Below are 15,260 nucleotides of genomic sequence, written 5' to 3'. Positions count from 1 at the left end.
AGATCACTCAAAACTACAGCATAAAAGCATGTTCCTAGCACGATTTCCCAGCACGATCCCGTTTAATGGCCCTTTTCCTGACGTTATTGGGCCATTAAAGGGGATCATGCAGGGAGATCATGCTAGGAAGACGCTGTGAGTTTGTGCGATCTCCTGGGGTGCGTGTGAAAACGGCCCGTGTCCCTGCTGAGTTCTGTGCCCTCTGGAGAGGGGCATTCTTGGGAAGGGGTCCAAACGGAGAGGCAAAATGATACTGAAGATGTGTCTTTAATAATAACAACATTCGATTTATATACTGCCCTTCAGGACAACTTAATGCCCACTCAGAGCGGTTTACAAAGCGTTATTATTACCCCACAACAATCACCCTGTGAGGTGGGTGGGGCTGAGAGAGCTCCAGAGAACTGTGACTCGCCCAAGGTCACCCAGCTGGCTTCAAGTGGAGGAGTGGGGAATCAAACCCGGCTCTCCAGATTAGAGTCCCATGCTCTTAACCAATACACCAAACTGGCTCTTTATTAGCAATGATGCATTGTTGGTCAGCACTTAACTGAACCTAAAAGGATGATTAGAAAAATGGCTGCAACATTCCTCAAGGTGCTCCAGAATATATAACCTCTCTCTGTCACTGTCGATCAAGTTCGTTGAAAATTGAAAAGATCATTAAATCTTCAGATTCCATCCTCCCCAGATATTGCCCCCAAATCTCTAGGAATTTCCCAAACTGGACTTGATGAGCCTATTTCTAAATCTGCTTTTTCCCTCTCAATCAAGATAATGAAAGTAAAAAGCACATGAAAAGAAGTTGCATTGTAGCATATCACAGTTTACTGTGGGTTGGTTTCCCCAGTATCAAACTGGATTAGATTGACTTTTGCCCTTTAATTGAAATTAATACCAGTATTTCAGCCTCGAGCAATGCTAAGCAGAGCGATGCTCTTCAAAGTCCATTGAAGTTAGTGGGTTTAGAAGAGCATAACAGTATTCTAAACTGCATTGCATCTGACAAAGAGAGCTGTGGCTCTCGAAGGCTTACGCTACAATAAAGTTAGTTAGTCTTAAAGGTGCTACTGGACTCTTTACTGTTTTGCTACTACAGACTAACATGGTTAACTCCTCTGGACTGATATCCTTAAACAGATTCCCCAAAAACAAGTGTTTCTGGTTAATGTCTGGTGATGTATTTTCTAGCACCACAGAGAAAACTCACTTGTCTGCACACAAAATAAACACAGTGGATGCCTTCCCATACCATGCTGTTTCAAAATAATAGAAATATCGAACTTCTCTTCTCTTACCTTTCCCAGCCTGAGAAAAGTCTTTCCCTAAAGAAACCAGCATAGAATTCAACAGGGCCGGATCTAGGGTTGGTGGCGCCCAGGGCAACCCTAGTCTGACCCCTTGTGTGCGCACAGCGCATGTGCACTCCCGGCACTGCGTGATGACATCACTTTTGTGACATCATCATGCAGGGTGTAGTGTGCCGCCCGTGCGGTGCGGTGCGGTGGCATAGGCAGCGTGCGGGGCTGGGAAGCCGCCCGCGCCGTTTGCCTCCCTGTGGGGCAGGTGAATGGCGCAGGCAGCCTCGCAGCCCCCGGTGCAGCTTTTGCCTGCCCTGCAGGACAAAGGGTAAGCGGCAAGCCAGCCACCCCCTGTCCTGCAGGGCAGGCAAAAGGCAGCACGGGGTGCTGGGAGGTTGCCCGCACTGCCACCCGCATGCTCCCAGCAGCTGTTCCCGACGCCCTGTCTCTGGCAGCGCCGGGGGGGGGGCAGACTACCCCCTCTGCACCCCTCGATCTGGCCCTGGAATTCAAAGGACCAGGGACCTGAAGTCTGTAAATCTGGGTCTGTTTTTGCCCCAGTGGGCCACTCTGAATCAGTGTGGAAAAATGATTCCATAATATCTTCAGCGGTCAAGTCTTTGAAACCTTACCATATTACTATTTTTTGGTATCAGAGAAACTTCTAGGATGACTTGATCGCAAATAGACTTGCCAAACTGCTGCTCACCTGCTCAACCCTTTTTGAGAGCATATTTTCCTTTAGAAATTAAATGTATTATTCTATTAGCCATTTGACCATAGGCGCTCCAAAAAGGAAAGGATTCCATAATATAAGTGACATTAATTACGCTGTTTACTGAAGTGAAATAGAATCATAGAATCATGGATTTGGAAGGGGCAATAACCAAATACTGGTTATCCTTGGAATACAGTCTATATAAGAACCGCAATGGCTCAGAATGAAACAAAAACATGTAAAGAAAGAGCCACTTACTGCAAGAGTAAATACAACAGAGAGTAAAAGATACTGTAAATGAAATAAAAGGGCCCAGTAGCAGATGGCTACCCCAAAATAGAAAAGAGCAGTGGTCCAGTAGCACCTATAAGACTAACAAAATTTGTGGTAGGATCACAGCTCACTTCTTCAGATAACCAGTGAGCTGTGACTCACAGATGCTCATACCCTACCACAAATTTTGTTAGTCTTATAGGTGCTACTGGATTCTTGCTCTTTCCTACTGCTACAAACAGGCCTACCATCTTGACCTACCTAAAAATAGTTCTCCCTCTAACATGCTGCCCCCTCAGTATCCCCTGACCCATCAAATTAAAAGCCAGGCCTTCCAGACAGAAAGTGAGAGAGACCTCAACAAAGGTTGCCAACCTCCAGGTAGGGCCTGGAGATCTGGAAGTATGTTATCTTCAACTACAGAGATCAGTTCCTCTGGAGGAAATGGCTGCTTCGGAGGGTAGAGTCTATGGCATTGTACCCCTCTGAGGCTCCTCCCACCTCCAAACGCTGCTTTCTCCAGCATCTATCCCCCCCCCGCCCAAATCTCTAAGAATTTTCCAGGCCACGATTGGCAACCTTAACTTCAACCCATCCCGAGCAACTTCCCTTGACTGCTATCTGGATCAGAGGAACTAGCCCAGTCCCCAACGGTGAAGAGGGAGACACGGAGGCAATTTTTACACACTTCTGTTTTCCCCTTTTACCCCATTTCCTCCACAGGGCAAGATGGTCACTGTTCTCCTACACATCTCCTGTGTTCTCGTGAAAATGGGCCGATCGGATTGGGGCCTCAGCTTCCTAAGGACTCTGCCATAGCTCCACTGCCTTTTGGGTCAGCCACTTTAGGAAGTTTATGTGGAGGAAAGACTGCCACGCAAAGACGATCATGTTATCAACTGCGGGTGCGCCTGGAATACTCCAACTGAGGCCTCTTGTGGCCTTGACAGAAATAAATTCACAATGCGGTCTGAGGCAGTTGCATGTGTAAAAGACTGGATTTGTTCAAGTCTGTATGTACACACACACACACACATATGTACAAGCAGAGGGGCTCACAAGAATTGCAGGGGGGTGTACCAGGCTCCCTGCTCTCTCACCATTACCACCAGCTTTCCTCTCCTGTTCTGCTGTTTGTAACCCACCCACCCCCCCAATTCTCCCTCCAAAGGTTGCTGATATGGAGACTTCCTCTGTTCCATTGGGTCTGTTATTCAAAGTCCAATAAAAAATAAAACTTAACAGAATTATTTTTTCAGCGCAAGCCTAAATCTTTTTTGTGAAATAAGGATTTACCTCAAATCTGTGTTTCTTTCATCTGCTTTCCCCCATTTATGGCTGCTTTCCACCATCCAGTTCTTGCTCTCTACAACCCAATAGGCCAGAAAGACTGAGAAATGCTTTCTCAAGTACTCTAATATCACAGTAATGATCTGATTTTTAAAAATGTATTTTTGAGTTGTATCGACCTGTTCCTATCTCATGGGCTTCCACAGTTTCTGCAACGTTATTCTGTCTGCATTATACAGTTTCAATGCATTACTTTCTAATTTTCTAATTCAATTTGATTTGATGCAACTGTTAGCAGCAACTCAGGCTTTCTCCTGCTTTAAGGCCTTCCACAGAGGAAAGCTGTCACCATCTTCCTCCTCCCCTTGCTCAACTCTTTCCCAGAGTGCCAGAGTCGGGAAGCGGGAAGCTTATCAATTACACTGAGGTCAATATGTTTGAGAGAGAAGAGTCCCAGGGACTGTGTCACAGGTGATGTTTCCTGGCTCTGACAAGTCTGAGAAACCCCAGAGACGAACAAAGATTCAAAAGGGACCATGGAATCCTTGCTAGTTGTGTGTCAAGCCGAGAATTTGGGCAGATTCATCCCTCAGCAACCCACAAGACCTGATCTGTCTTGCAGGGTTGGTGACTGGCTTAACATGGGTGAGTTAAATATAGATTACCCCATAAATACTTTATTCTAACACAGCATTTTTCCACACTCCAGGCATTTCCACGGTTTCTCTCGTGTGGAGTTTTCGATGGTAACTAAGGCTTGAAATGTGACGGAAGCATTTTCCACATTCCTGGCACTTATATTTTTTCTCCCCTGTATGAATTCTGTAGTGGGAAGTAAGGTGTGCACTTTGAATGAAACTTTTCCCACATTCCAGGCATGTATATGGTTTCTTCCCTGTGTGAATTCTTTGATGAGAAATAAGGCTGTCACGCCGGCTCAAGCTCTTTCCACACTCCAGGCATTTATATGGTTTCTCCCCTGTGTGAATTCTTTGATGGTAAGTAAGATGTCCACTCTGATTGAAGCACTTTCCACATTCCATGCATTTATATGGTTTCTCCCCTGTGTGAATTCTTCGGTGGGCAGTAAGGCTTCGACTATGACTAAAGATTTTTCCACACTCCAGACAGTTATATTTTTTCCCTCCTGTATGAATTTTTTGATGGGAAGCCAGAGTATCACTCCGACTCAAGCTTTTTCCACACTCCATGCATTTATACAGTTTCTCCCTTGAATGGCTTCTTTGATGGGCAGTAAGGTGTCCACTCTGACTAAAGCACTTTCCACACTCCAGGCATTTATGTGGTTTCTCACCTTTGTGAATTCTTTGGTGGTACGTAAGGCTTCCACTGTGCCTGTAGCTTTTTCCACATTCCAAGCATTTATATGGTCTTGCACCTGGGCGTATTCTTTGATGGGAAATTAGGGTACTTTTCTTCCCAAACCTTTCTCCACACTCCAGGCTTTTACATGTTTCCTTTCCATTATGGGTGTTTACACTCAACATAATGTCTGACTCCCATGCACCTCCTGCAGAAAAAAAGAGAAACCAAGCATGAACACAGAGAGCAAAAGAGAGCCTGGAATTATGGAAATCAATTAAAATTAAAAGCTGTAGAGAATGCAATAATTCAAAGGCATGGTGTCTGCAAAATCTTTTGAAAAGTCTTGTATGGGAATCCAATCCTGTGACATTTTACAGTCTATTGATTGATTATTTCTTATCAATAACAAGGGGAACAGAAGAGCTGCCACAAAGTGGAGAAGAAGGCTAGTGCCTGGGGATGGGAACTGAAGATATTCACAGAAATTGCAGTTTCGAATCATTACCTTGATTATCTGGAACAGTAACACAAATCCAAGAAGCTTGCAATAACAAAACCCTGTCCCTGAAAAAAATCCATTTTTTTTCCAAGTTCCAACGCTTACCAGCCATGCAGCATGAACACGTGTTTCTTTTATTGTATTTCCTGGAAATGGCGTCTCTCCCAATCAGACCCTTACAAGGGAGGAGCAAAGAGCATTCTCAGCCAATCCAAGCTGCCGAGAGCTGCCATTCTCCTTCTGTCCCTCCCCCCCTCCTTGTGATCTGGAGAAAGATTTTTTTTCCCTTGTAAAAGTAGAAAAGTCTTAGATTGCTCAGTGGCCCGTTCTGGTTTTCATTCCCCTCTGGAAGATGAGTGGATGAGCTTGTGAGGGTCGCATACCAAGGCTGGGGACAGGCTGGGCAGTATCCACAGCATGGCTAAGGTGGGGCGAGCAAGCCTCAACACGGATTCTATATGTTTACTTCCCAGATGGCTAAACCCCCAAGTTTCATCAAGCACTTCCATGCTTCAGCATTCTCTTTTCTTTACTCCCGGACTCCATTTCAAGCCTCTTTCAATGAATCCACAAGCAGAAAGCCCCCCAAAATGAAACCAAGGTAAAAGATCATTTTCTGAAAGCTTGTAATATCTGGAATCGATATCACATAGGCAATCTACATGGAAGGAAAGAGGGTCTGCTACTTATTCACGATTTCTTTTATCTTTGCACTGTTCGTTGCTCCTTGTGTACCCTTTTTAGTTTCTTATGGAACTTATTTTCATTTTGCATTCTCTCTGATTCATCTCTGTGAGCCACAAAGCCCTGATCAATCAGGTTTGCCAAGAGGGAGAAAGGGAGGTGATCCCTATCACGATTCAGCATGCAAAAGACAAGGCTTAGTCCCTGCAGCTGCAAAGGCTAAGTGGAAGACACAAACAGCAGAGCTAAGCCTTTAATGGCAGCAGCAGAGGCAGACCCGAGTTCAAATCACTCAAGGAAAAAGCATCCTTGGACACAGTCTGTGATGGAAGCAGTACCAAGGGTAGAGAACAGAACAGCAAGGGAGCAAAGAATGAGGGCCAAGATCATTTCTCCATTCCGTTTGGGGCAGAATTTGAGGTAAGAGTAATTTGAACTAATGAAACATGACCAGAGAAATCCACCAATCCTTGAAAGGAACCCCAGAGATCGTTGAGTTTCACTACCAAACCTACCTGCCAATCCCTCCTCTTCCTCGCAGCTACGGACAAACAGCTCTTCCTCCTTCTCCAGCCAGGATATGAGGTCAGGCTTGGCACTCACAGGACCTTCTTCAAGGTGAAAAGAAAACCAGTTACGGCTATTTTGCGTGCACACAAAAGCCATCCTGATTCTGTCCCTCCATGAATAAGGCAGCTGGACCAGAGCTCCTCCATTTGGCATTGGCTGATATAACCCTACTGCTTGACTGGCTAAGAAGGGACTCAGAAATCGAAGGGTGTTCTCACCCCACCCCCAAGTGCCCCACACACAGAGACTTGGAACCAGGCTTTACTGCTCCCAAGAGCCCAGGGCCATCCAAAGTCGGAGGTCCAGAGAAACCCCATCTTCTATCAACCCAGATGCTATAAAAGGCCATTCATGAGAGACAGGGTCTGAATCCACAGAAAGGCCACTGCTCCTTACTCAAGGCACCTTTTCTGTCTCTCCCCAAGGCCAAGCTATGATGGATGGCCTGTGATTGGCCCATAACAGGACCATAACGAGGCATTCCAAGCCTCTCAAAAATAGCCCCCACAATGCAGAGAGGACAGGAACCTCATCAAGTTCTCAATCACCTTCTTCCCTTGAGGGGTTCTGGCCAAAGGCATTAGTCATTCAAGAGCCCCACCCAGATAGTCCCCCTTCCAAAAATCTGGCAGGAATCAGGAATAAAAAGGTCTCGCCAAACCTCACCATTTATCTTATTATCTTCCCTGGGCCTTCTTCCACCACTGTCAAGCTCCAATGTCCCTTCTTTTGATAGCTGCATATAACGTTATTTCCCCCATTCTACTTTCCTTTCCCAATCCATGGCCCTATGTCCATCTTTCCTTACATCCTCATTTTGTAACTCTGACCACCACCCACAACACAGATGAATGACAGCCCAGACACGAGGGGAACACCTACGCCGACCATCCCACCCTCTCCAAATGAAGCACCCCTTGGCACCAATCTCATCTGATGTCCTCTCATGCGGGCCAGTCTAGGCAGGACCTAGTCTGCAAGGAGAACCTCGAACCCTGGACATATCTTTACACAGGATCACAGAGCTTACGCCTAGTCACTCCTCACAGTATTAAGAAGCAAATCAAGATAAATGAATCCTTACCCAGAGAGGCCACGATGCCAAAATTCTCCAGCATGACTTCCTTGTACAGGGCTCTCTGGGTTAGGCTCAGCAGGCTCCACTCCCCTTTGGTGAAATACACAGCCACCTCTTCGAAGGACACCCCACCCTGGAAGGAGAGGAAGAAGGCCTTTCTTTACATTGCTGGCCTCTGAGGGGAAAAAAATCTAGACATGGATATTAAAACAATTATTGAAAAGCAGCAGCAGCAACCAGGAGGCTTGCCCTTCCCAGTTTTCCTTGGGGGCACCTGGGGGCCAGAGGAGCAGCCATCAATCTCAGGGGGCTACCACCCTGCCACCGGCTCTGGCTTCCCTTCTTCTTCGCCTGACACAGGAATTGAGAAGTGTCCTAAGAAGAAGGCCTTTCTGCAGAGAGGAGCATTTCAGCATGCAAAAGTACACAGACATTCGGCTGATAGAGGGCCACGGCTTGCCCTCCTGGGTGAAGACAGAGACAAGGAGGTTTTCAACACCCTCCCCACTTTGTCTGGCAAATGGTGAGCAAAACCAGCTGCTCTTCTCTTGCTGAGAGCAGAAAGGGGAGGAGCTCCTTCCTAGCCGCAGGAGTAATAATAATAATAACATTCAATTTATATACTGCCCTTCAGGACAACTTATTGCCCACTCAGAGCGGTTTACAAAGTGTTATTATTATCCCACAACAATCACCCTGTGAGGTGGGTGGGGCTGAGAGAGCTCCAGAGAACTGTGACTCGCCCAAGGTCACCCAGCTAGCTTTGTGGAGGAGTGGGGAAATCAAATCCAGCTCTCCAGATTAGAGTCCTGTGCTCTTAACCACTACACAAAAATGGCTCTCCAGTTTGTAGCAGAACCTCTGATGCAATGGGATGGACAACATGACCAATCCAGTTCTTAGGGAAAGACCATCAGTAAAAATCACACCACAAAAATGTATGGCAAATTTCTCAGAGAAACTAAATTTGTGATCTCTTGCCTCTTTTATCGTTCATCTCATACGGCCAAAGGTCTTAAGCGTAAAACCAATACAGCATAACAAGATAAAACATTACAAAACATGGCAAAACCAGCAAAAGCTGGTGGGAAACAATAAAAGAGACATATCTCAAATGCTCAAATATATAGATAAAATAAACTTATACAATTTCTCAGATAGACAGCAGAATAATCTCATTTTAACAACATTTTAAGGAGACCAGGACGGCCAAATATTTTGCGACAGATTGAGTTGTTGTTGTTTTTTTTTTAAAAAAAGATCTTTATTGGATGGGTTCACATACATTTCATAAACACTTTACAACAAATACACCCCTTTTCTTAATATATGTTATCCCACCCACCCCCCTGTCCCATATTGACTTCCAACAGCACTCTGATCCCTTTCCCCCTAGTAACTAACTCTAGTCTTGTTTTTCCCCTGTTGTTTAAGGCAAAGTTTTATCTTATATTTCTAAATCTCTCAATCTCAATAATTGTCAAGAGACCACAATTGGTCTTTAACATCCCATTTCTTTTCTAAATATTTTTAAAATTTACCCCAATCTTCCACAAATTCCTTTGGATTTCGATGTATTGTCGAAGGCTTTCACGGCCGGAGAACGATGGTTGTTGTGGGTTTTCTGGGCTGTATTGCCGTGGTCTTGGCATTGTAGTTCCTGATGTTTCGCCAGCAGCTGTGGCTGGCATCTTCAGAGGTGTAGCACCAAAAGATGTGCTACACCTTTTGATGCTACACCTCTTTTGGTGCTACACCTCTGAAGATGCCAGCTACAGCTGCTGGCGAAACGTCAGGAACTACAATGCCAAGACCACGGCAATACAGCCCGGAAAACCCACAACAACCATCCTTTGGATTTCGTTCTCTCCATTTCCTTGTTAATTTGTCCATTTCCTCCTGTCTCCAATGTTGAGCATACAGTAGTCTTGCAAGATGGAGTTATTTTTGGATCAAAGTCTGCTAACAATGGCCATTGTATATATCGCGTTTTCCCCACAACATGCCGCGACGTCCCGGGTACAGGTAAGCAATCTGGAAACGGCCAATGAAGATACCACTCAGGCCTCAAGAGAGGGCTGATATTTAGACAAAGTGGGAGCAATCCAAAGGGCACTGGGGACAGTCTGTTGATCACAGGACAACAAAAGACGGTCTACTGCCTCCATTGCACCAGATACACAGTCACAAAAGCAGTCTGAGAATGGGATTTTAGCGAAACACCCTCTCAGTTCTGCCATGAGGAGAACATTTAATCTGGCAAGTATGAATGCACACCTATGACTAGAGATTGTAAGAAGTTTAAAATATGTGGGGAGGGTTTGGGAGAAGGATCCCAAGTGTAAAAGAAGAGCATACCCGCCTTGCCCAGCTTAATGGACTAGTATGATCAAGGTTAATCACCCTTATTCTGATCAGCTTTAATGCTTCTTGGAAATCCATGTTCCCAAGTGTTACCAGAGAGAGGACAAGGAATTCAATTCATTTTATTATTTATTTTATTTATTTATGTCATTTATAGTCTGGCTTTCTCACTGTGACTCGAGGAGGATTACACAGTGTGAGATTAGTATGCTCAGTGGCAAGGACATTTCAATGAACGATCATAATCTACACATCTCTCCCAAGCCATTCTATAATTGTCTTCCTTTAAAAGGTACAGAAGCACACACACCCCTCCACCCCACCCCAGGGCATTAGGTGCATAAAAAAGAACCTTCAGCCTCAGGTTAAAAGCAGCAGTCCAAGCCCTAGACGCGTATGAATGCTGTGCAAACTCTTCTCTGAGGGCAGTTCCTGCAACACAACTGGGCTCTCCTGCCACCCGCCACAGGAACTGAAGAAATGTCTAATCCAAAGACTCAGACTCTATTTAACCAAATGGCTGTCCCAAACAAGACCTGAGGGACTATTTTACCAATAAACCCTTTTAATGGCTGCCGGTACATACTGACCTCCTCTTAAATGGAAAAATTTTAGGAGAGCATTTGTATTAGTCCTAATCATTTCTGTTGCTGAGTGAACATGGGCTTTCCAGGTGAGATTATGGCTAAACAGAACTCTCAAATATCAAAGGCCTATAAGCACGCTTGCCTCTCTGCTAAGAACTTTTTTTTTTAGGTAATGGCATCAGCGTAGTTTGGTTCATCCTAAAGAACATTTGATCCCACAATCAAAGCAGTGCATGCACGTTAGGGCATCCCAGTCCTGGTAGCCCCTATAGCATGTTAGATGGGCTCTTAACGTTCTTCGGAGTTCTGCACAGAGTCACAATGTACCTTGAAAGGAGTTGGAAGGCCTTCTCCTTCAGTTTGGCACCACAGAACTTGTCCCCTCAAGAAACACTTTCCCCATTTTGTTTCTTTGATGGGCATCTAATTCCCAGAATGCCCTGATGGTAACTCATGAAGTAAATTGACTACAATGGGCATTTGTGTATCATTGAACCTAGGCCTTTCATATGTAAGCATCAGATTTTAATACTAGCCTCACAACTAGTTAGCTGGAGGATTATTCATCCGGCCTAATTATGCAGAAAGAGACAAATCTGTGAATATTTCTGCCAGGAGCAGTTTACACTTCCTATTCCAACACCACCACCGCCCCCCCCAACCACTTTTTACAAGACACACAAGAGCCCTTTTTAGAATCCTTGTTCAGGTGTTTCCAATCCTTCTAGTAAAAAGTGTTTTGAAAACTCTTCTTAAATTGGTTGGGAGGCAAGACTGGTTATAAAGTAATATAGACTTTTGCTAAATTTATAAAACTAATTTTTCAAGGGCCAATCAAAAAGCACACAACAGCAGCTACTTATGAGGAGATTACCACATTTTTATTCAGTTTGCCTAGAATACTTTTTGTTCTTCCAGCTTTTCTGTTTCTGAAGGGAGGACAGCCATTGTTTCTTTGTCCCAGCATGCCTTGGTACGACCCAAGACCTTTTTCCTCTAGGCACCAGCCAAGCCCAATCTGAAGAGTCTCCTCAACTGCCATCTTCAGACTGGATTGCAAATTGGGCTTCTACCAGGCCCTCTCATCAGAATATCACCCCCCCTAACACACACCTAACCCCAAGGCCAAGAAACATTCTACTGATTCAAAATCTAGCTCTCCCCACCAAGTCCTTTGCAGTCCCTCCTAATAAAAACATTATTTTATTGCCCTGCTTGGGATTCTCTGCGCACACTGTGCTAGGCAGGGGGCAACCATTTTCCTGCTTCCCCAGTGGGCAGCCTCAACATCTTGTAGTGCCAGTATCAAGGGCAAGGACCCTGATCCTCTGAGCCTTGCAACAGAGAAGGGAGCGCTCTTGCCACCCACTGCACATCTTCCCAGTGACCCACCCCCATACCTGAATGGGCGGCATGGCAGCTCTCTTCCCTTCACCACACAGAGGAGATGGCAGAGAAGGCATCGAGGGTATGTTTTTACTGCTACCTGTGAAGGAGAGAAAGAAAAATGTTGGGAAACTTTTTTTCCTACATGCAAATTTCTCTTTCTCTGGGCTTGTTGTTTGGGAAGCTCCTGCCTTCCTCCCCACCACGTTAAAAAACCCAGCCAGGCCCTCATCACTTTCCTCCCTCCAGAGCTACTGCTTATTCCTAAACATGCCTCTGTGGAACCTGAAACCACTTGATTCCCATCCAACACCCAAAGGTGCCAGGTTCAAATCGTTCATTCAAGCTTTTACAGGGACCTTGTGGCTCCACACAAAAAGGCCAGGGGACTCTCTCCAATGCCAGACCAAAAATTCAAGAGGAGGCACCATCTGCCATTGAATATTGTTATAATAGCCTTTCACCTTGTATCTCCACAATAAAAAGGGCTAGAGACTTATTTTTTTAAAAAAACCAAGGCTGAAAATTCAGAGGTCATGATACAAAGACTGTTAATCATTTACTAATATATAAAAATCCTCCCCTCCCAATGGCAAGGTGCTGAAGGGGCTGCTGCATGGGACGAGGCAGGAAAAACTTAAATTTCCTAACCGCATGGCAGCCATCCAGTCTTTACTGTAGTTTCCCCTAAAACTCTGGGACAACTTTGGAATGATCAGAAAAAGCTGGAGAAATCCTACAAGATGCCCAAAGGCACCTCAAGGATTTGGGAAAGCAGCAAAAAAAAACCCCACTTTCCAAAAGCATGAAACTCAGGGAAGATGGGCCCTGCAGAAAAGATCTAATACACCTGCCTTACTGTTCAAAAGAAGAGGAGATTGGAAGGGGGGGGCTAAAGGGATGAGCCAGTGCTAGGCTCACCTGACTCTCTGATACGCCCAGGGTGACCCCATTTGCCGATTTGGGGTCAGGGAATAATTTTCCTCTAGGCCAGGGACGCGGGAGGCGTTTTGCCTTCCTCTGGGCATTGAGTAGGGGTCGCTGGGGGAGGAGAGGCTGGAGGTAGCTGTGAATTTTCCTGCATTGTACAGCAAGTTGGACTAGATGACTATTGGGATGCCTTCCAGCTCTGTTTCTCCCCCTCTCCCACTGCTTCCCCCTCCTGCATCTGCTCCTTCCTTCTCCACCTCCCCCCCCTTCTCAAGGAAGCTTGTTAGCCAGTGGAACAGGTTTCCTTGAGAGGTGGTGGGCTCTCCTTCCTTGGAGGCATTTAAGAAGAGGCTAGGTGGTCATCTGACGGCTATGATCATTCTCTGACTTAACATGAATGTACACAGACCCGGGAGAAGGAGGGCACGAAGGGAGGAGCCCGTGCCAGGCGCCCATGGCCCTTCCTTATATGCCCAGGGTAATTCTGACCACCCCCTTCAGGGTCAGGAAGGAATTTTCCTCCGGGCCAGATTGGCCAGGGATCCCGGTGGGTTTTTTTTGTTGTTGTTGTTGCCTTCCTCTGGGTACGGGGGAGGGGTGGGTGGGTGGGAATAGTTGTGAATTTCCTGCATTGTGCAGGGAGTTGGGATAGATGGGGAGGGGCCTTCGTCTCACCCTCTGCTGCACTCCTCCTTTCTCTCTGCTTCAGATCTTGCCTTGCAGCCCCCACCCCAAATTTCTCCCCCTCCAAAGCCCCTTTGATCTCACCAGATTCCCTCCCAGCCATTTATGCTGCAACCTGAAAAACAAAGAAAGAGCTCCTGCAGTGGGGCAGAAGGACAGGAAGTGGATTTCTCTCTCTCTCTCTCTCTCCTCTCTCTCTCTCTCTCTCTCACACACACACACACACACACCCAAGAGTTTTTTCTAGGACTTCGGCTCTCTCTCTCTTTAACCCTTAAAGAGCAACCCGCAGTTCAAGGGAGCCAGGAGAGAAAAGGCAAACAGGGCATCCGAGAAAAAGGCTACTAAATGTTAGCCAAGGTATGATATCCCACTGCAAATGGTCCAGCTATCTTAAGTTCGCTTCTTTTTTGCATGTCCTCAGATGCATTTCATGCAACCACCTTGAGTTTATTCATGTTATTCACTGCAAGAACAATCCCATCTCCAGTTCTTTCCACCGGAAGTCCAGCCACTTTCGGCAAAGAGTCTGGGGGTTGGTTGTATGAGATCCAGCCCCGCTGCTAGGAAAACGGACGGATGCAGCTGCAAAAGGTGCCTCATTCCAACTCAGGGCCAAGCTACAAGTGACAAGTGTTCTCCCTGTTCACTTGCCCTCCACTCAATCCACTTGCCGTTCAAGTGTCATTCGTCATGTGTGGCTTGGCCCTCAGACTAGCCCGGATCCTGGCCCCCTACCTTGACACGGCCAGTCTGGCCACCTGAAGACATGCCCTGGTAGCATCAAAACAGGACTGCTGTCGGGGGCGTGGCGTCGGCAGCTATGGAGGCCCGCACGTTTTAGAGAGCTCCGATCCTCCCCAGCCAACAACCCTGGCAGTAAGCAGCAAAATGTTTATTTATTACTCAGAAAATGGGCAAACAGGACTTGGAGAAAAACAAGCAAGCAAAGTATCTAAAAAGTTGCAGGAATTTTTTATAACTCCAAGTCAAACGGCACCACAAGATCTGACTGGAGGGAGTAGCACCAAAATGGCGGACAGAGCGATTGCAGACGCTAGCGCTGAAAATTCTCCCTCCGTGCCAGAGCTTTCCCCGCAATTAAAAGCTCTGCAAATCAGCATGCTTAATGAGATCGCAGCACTTTTGAATCCAATTAATGAGCAGCTATCTGATATCAAACTGAACTTACTAAGCACTAACCAGAAAGTAGAGGCTGTGCTGGAGCTTAGCAACTCAGCACATGGCTTTATAAAAGAAATGCAAAACGAAAACAAAATTCTCCAAGAAAAAGTCCTTTCTCTTGAATTAAACACACGTCAGAGAAAGCTCAGATTCCGTGGGGTTGATGAGACTTTAACTATTAATGAAGACATAATTGCATGGCTGACCTCATGGCTTGCAAAAGCCCTCAATCTAGAAGAAGGGGTAGCTCCACTGATCATCAAAGCCTATCCTGTAGGATCAAAAAAACAAAGAGCAAAGCCAAGGGACATTTTGGCAGAGTTTGCTGATCAAAGATCTCGTAAGAAAATCCTGCTGGAAGCAAGAAGCAGAGGCTCAATTCTCC

General features: G+C 45.9%; 1 protein-coding gene across 1 annotated transcript in view; it reads right to left on the bottom strand.

Moving 5' to 3' along the window:
• The window catches only part of LOC129327265 (zinc finger protein 501-like), a 29,301-nt gene extending 15,445 nt beyond the window's left edge, over positions 1 to 13,856 (bottom strand). Inside the window, exons 1-5 of the mRNA XM_054975759.1 lie at positions 13,775 to 13,856; positions 12,091 to 12,176; positions 7,746 to 7,872; positions 6,607 to 6,702; positions 4,378 to 5,113 (exon numbers count right to left, since the gene is read on the bottom strand). Of these exons, the coding sequence (XP_054831734.1) occupies positions 4,378 to 5,113; positions 6,607 to 6,702; positions 7,746 to 7,872; positions 12,091 to 12,176; positions 13,775 to 13,793 (1,064 nt within the window). The 5' untranslated portion in view covers positions 13,794 to 13,856. The remainder of the gene's footprint in view (positions 1 to 4,377; positions 5,114 to 6,606; positions 6,703 to 7,745; positions 7,873 to 12,090; positions 12,177 to 13,774) is intronic.
• Positions 13,857 to 15,260: the final 1,404 nt, after the last annotated feature.

Source organism: Eublepharis macularius, chromosome 4 (assembly GCF_028583425.1).
Source record: "Eublepharis macularius isolate TG4126 chromosome 4, MPM_Emac_v1.0, whole genome shotgun sequence".
Taxonomy (NCBI): domain Eukaryota; kingdom Metazoa; phylum Chordata; class Lepidosauria; order Squamata; family Eublepharidae; genus Eublepharis; species Eublepharis macularius.
This window is presented reverse-complemented; position numbering and strand designations above follow the sequence as displayed.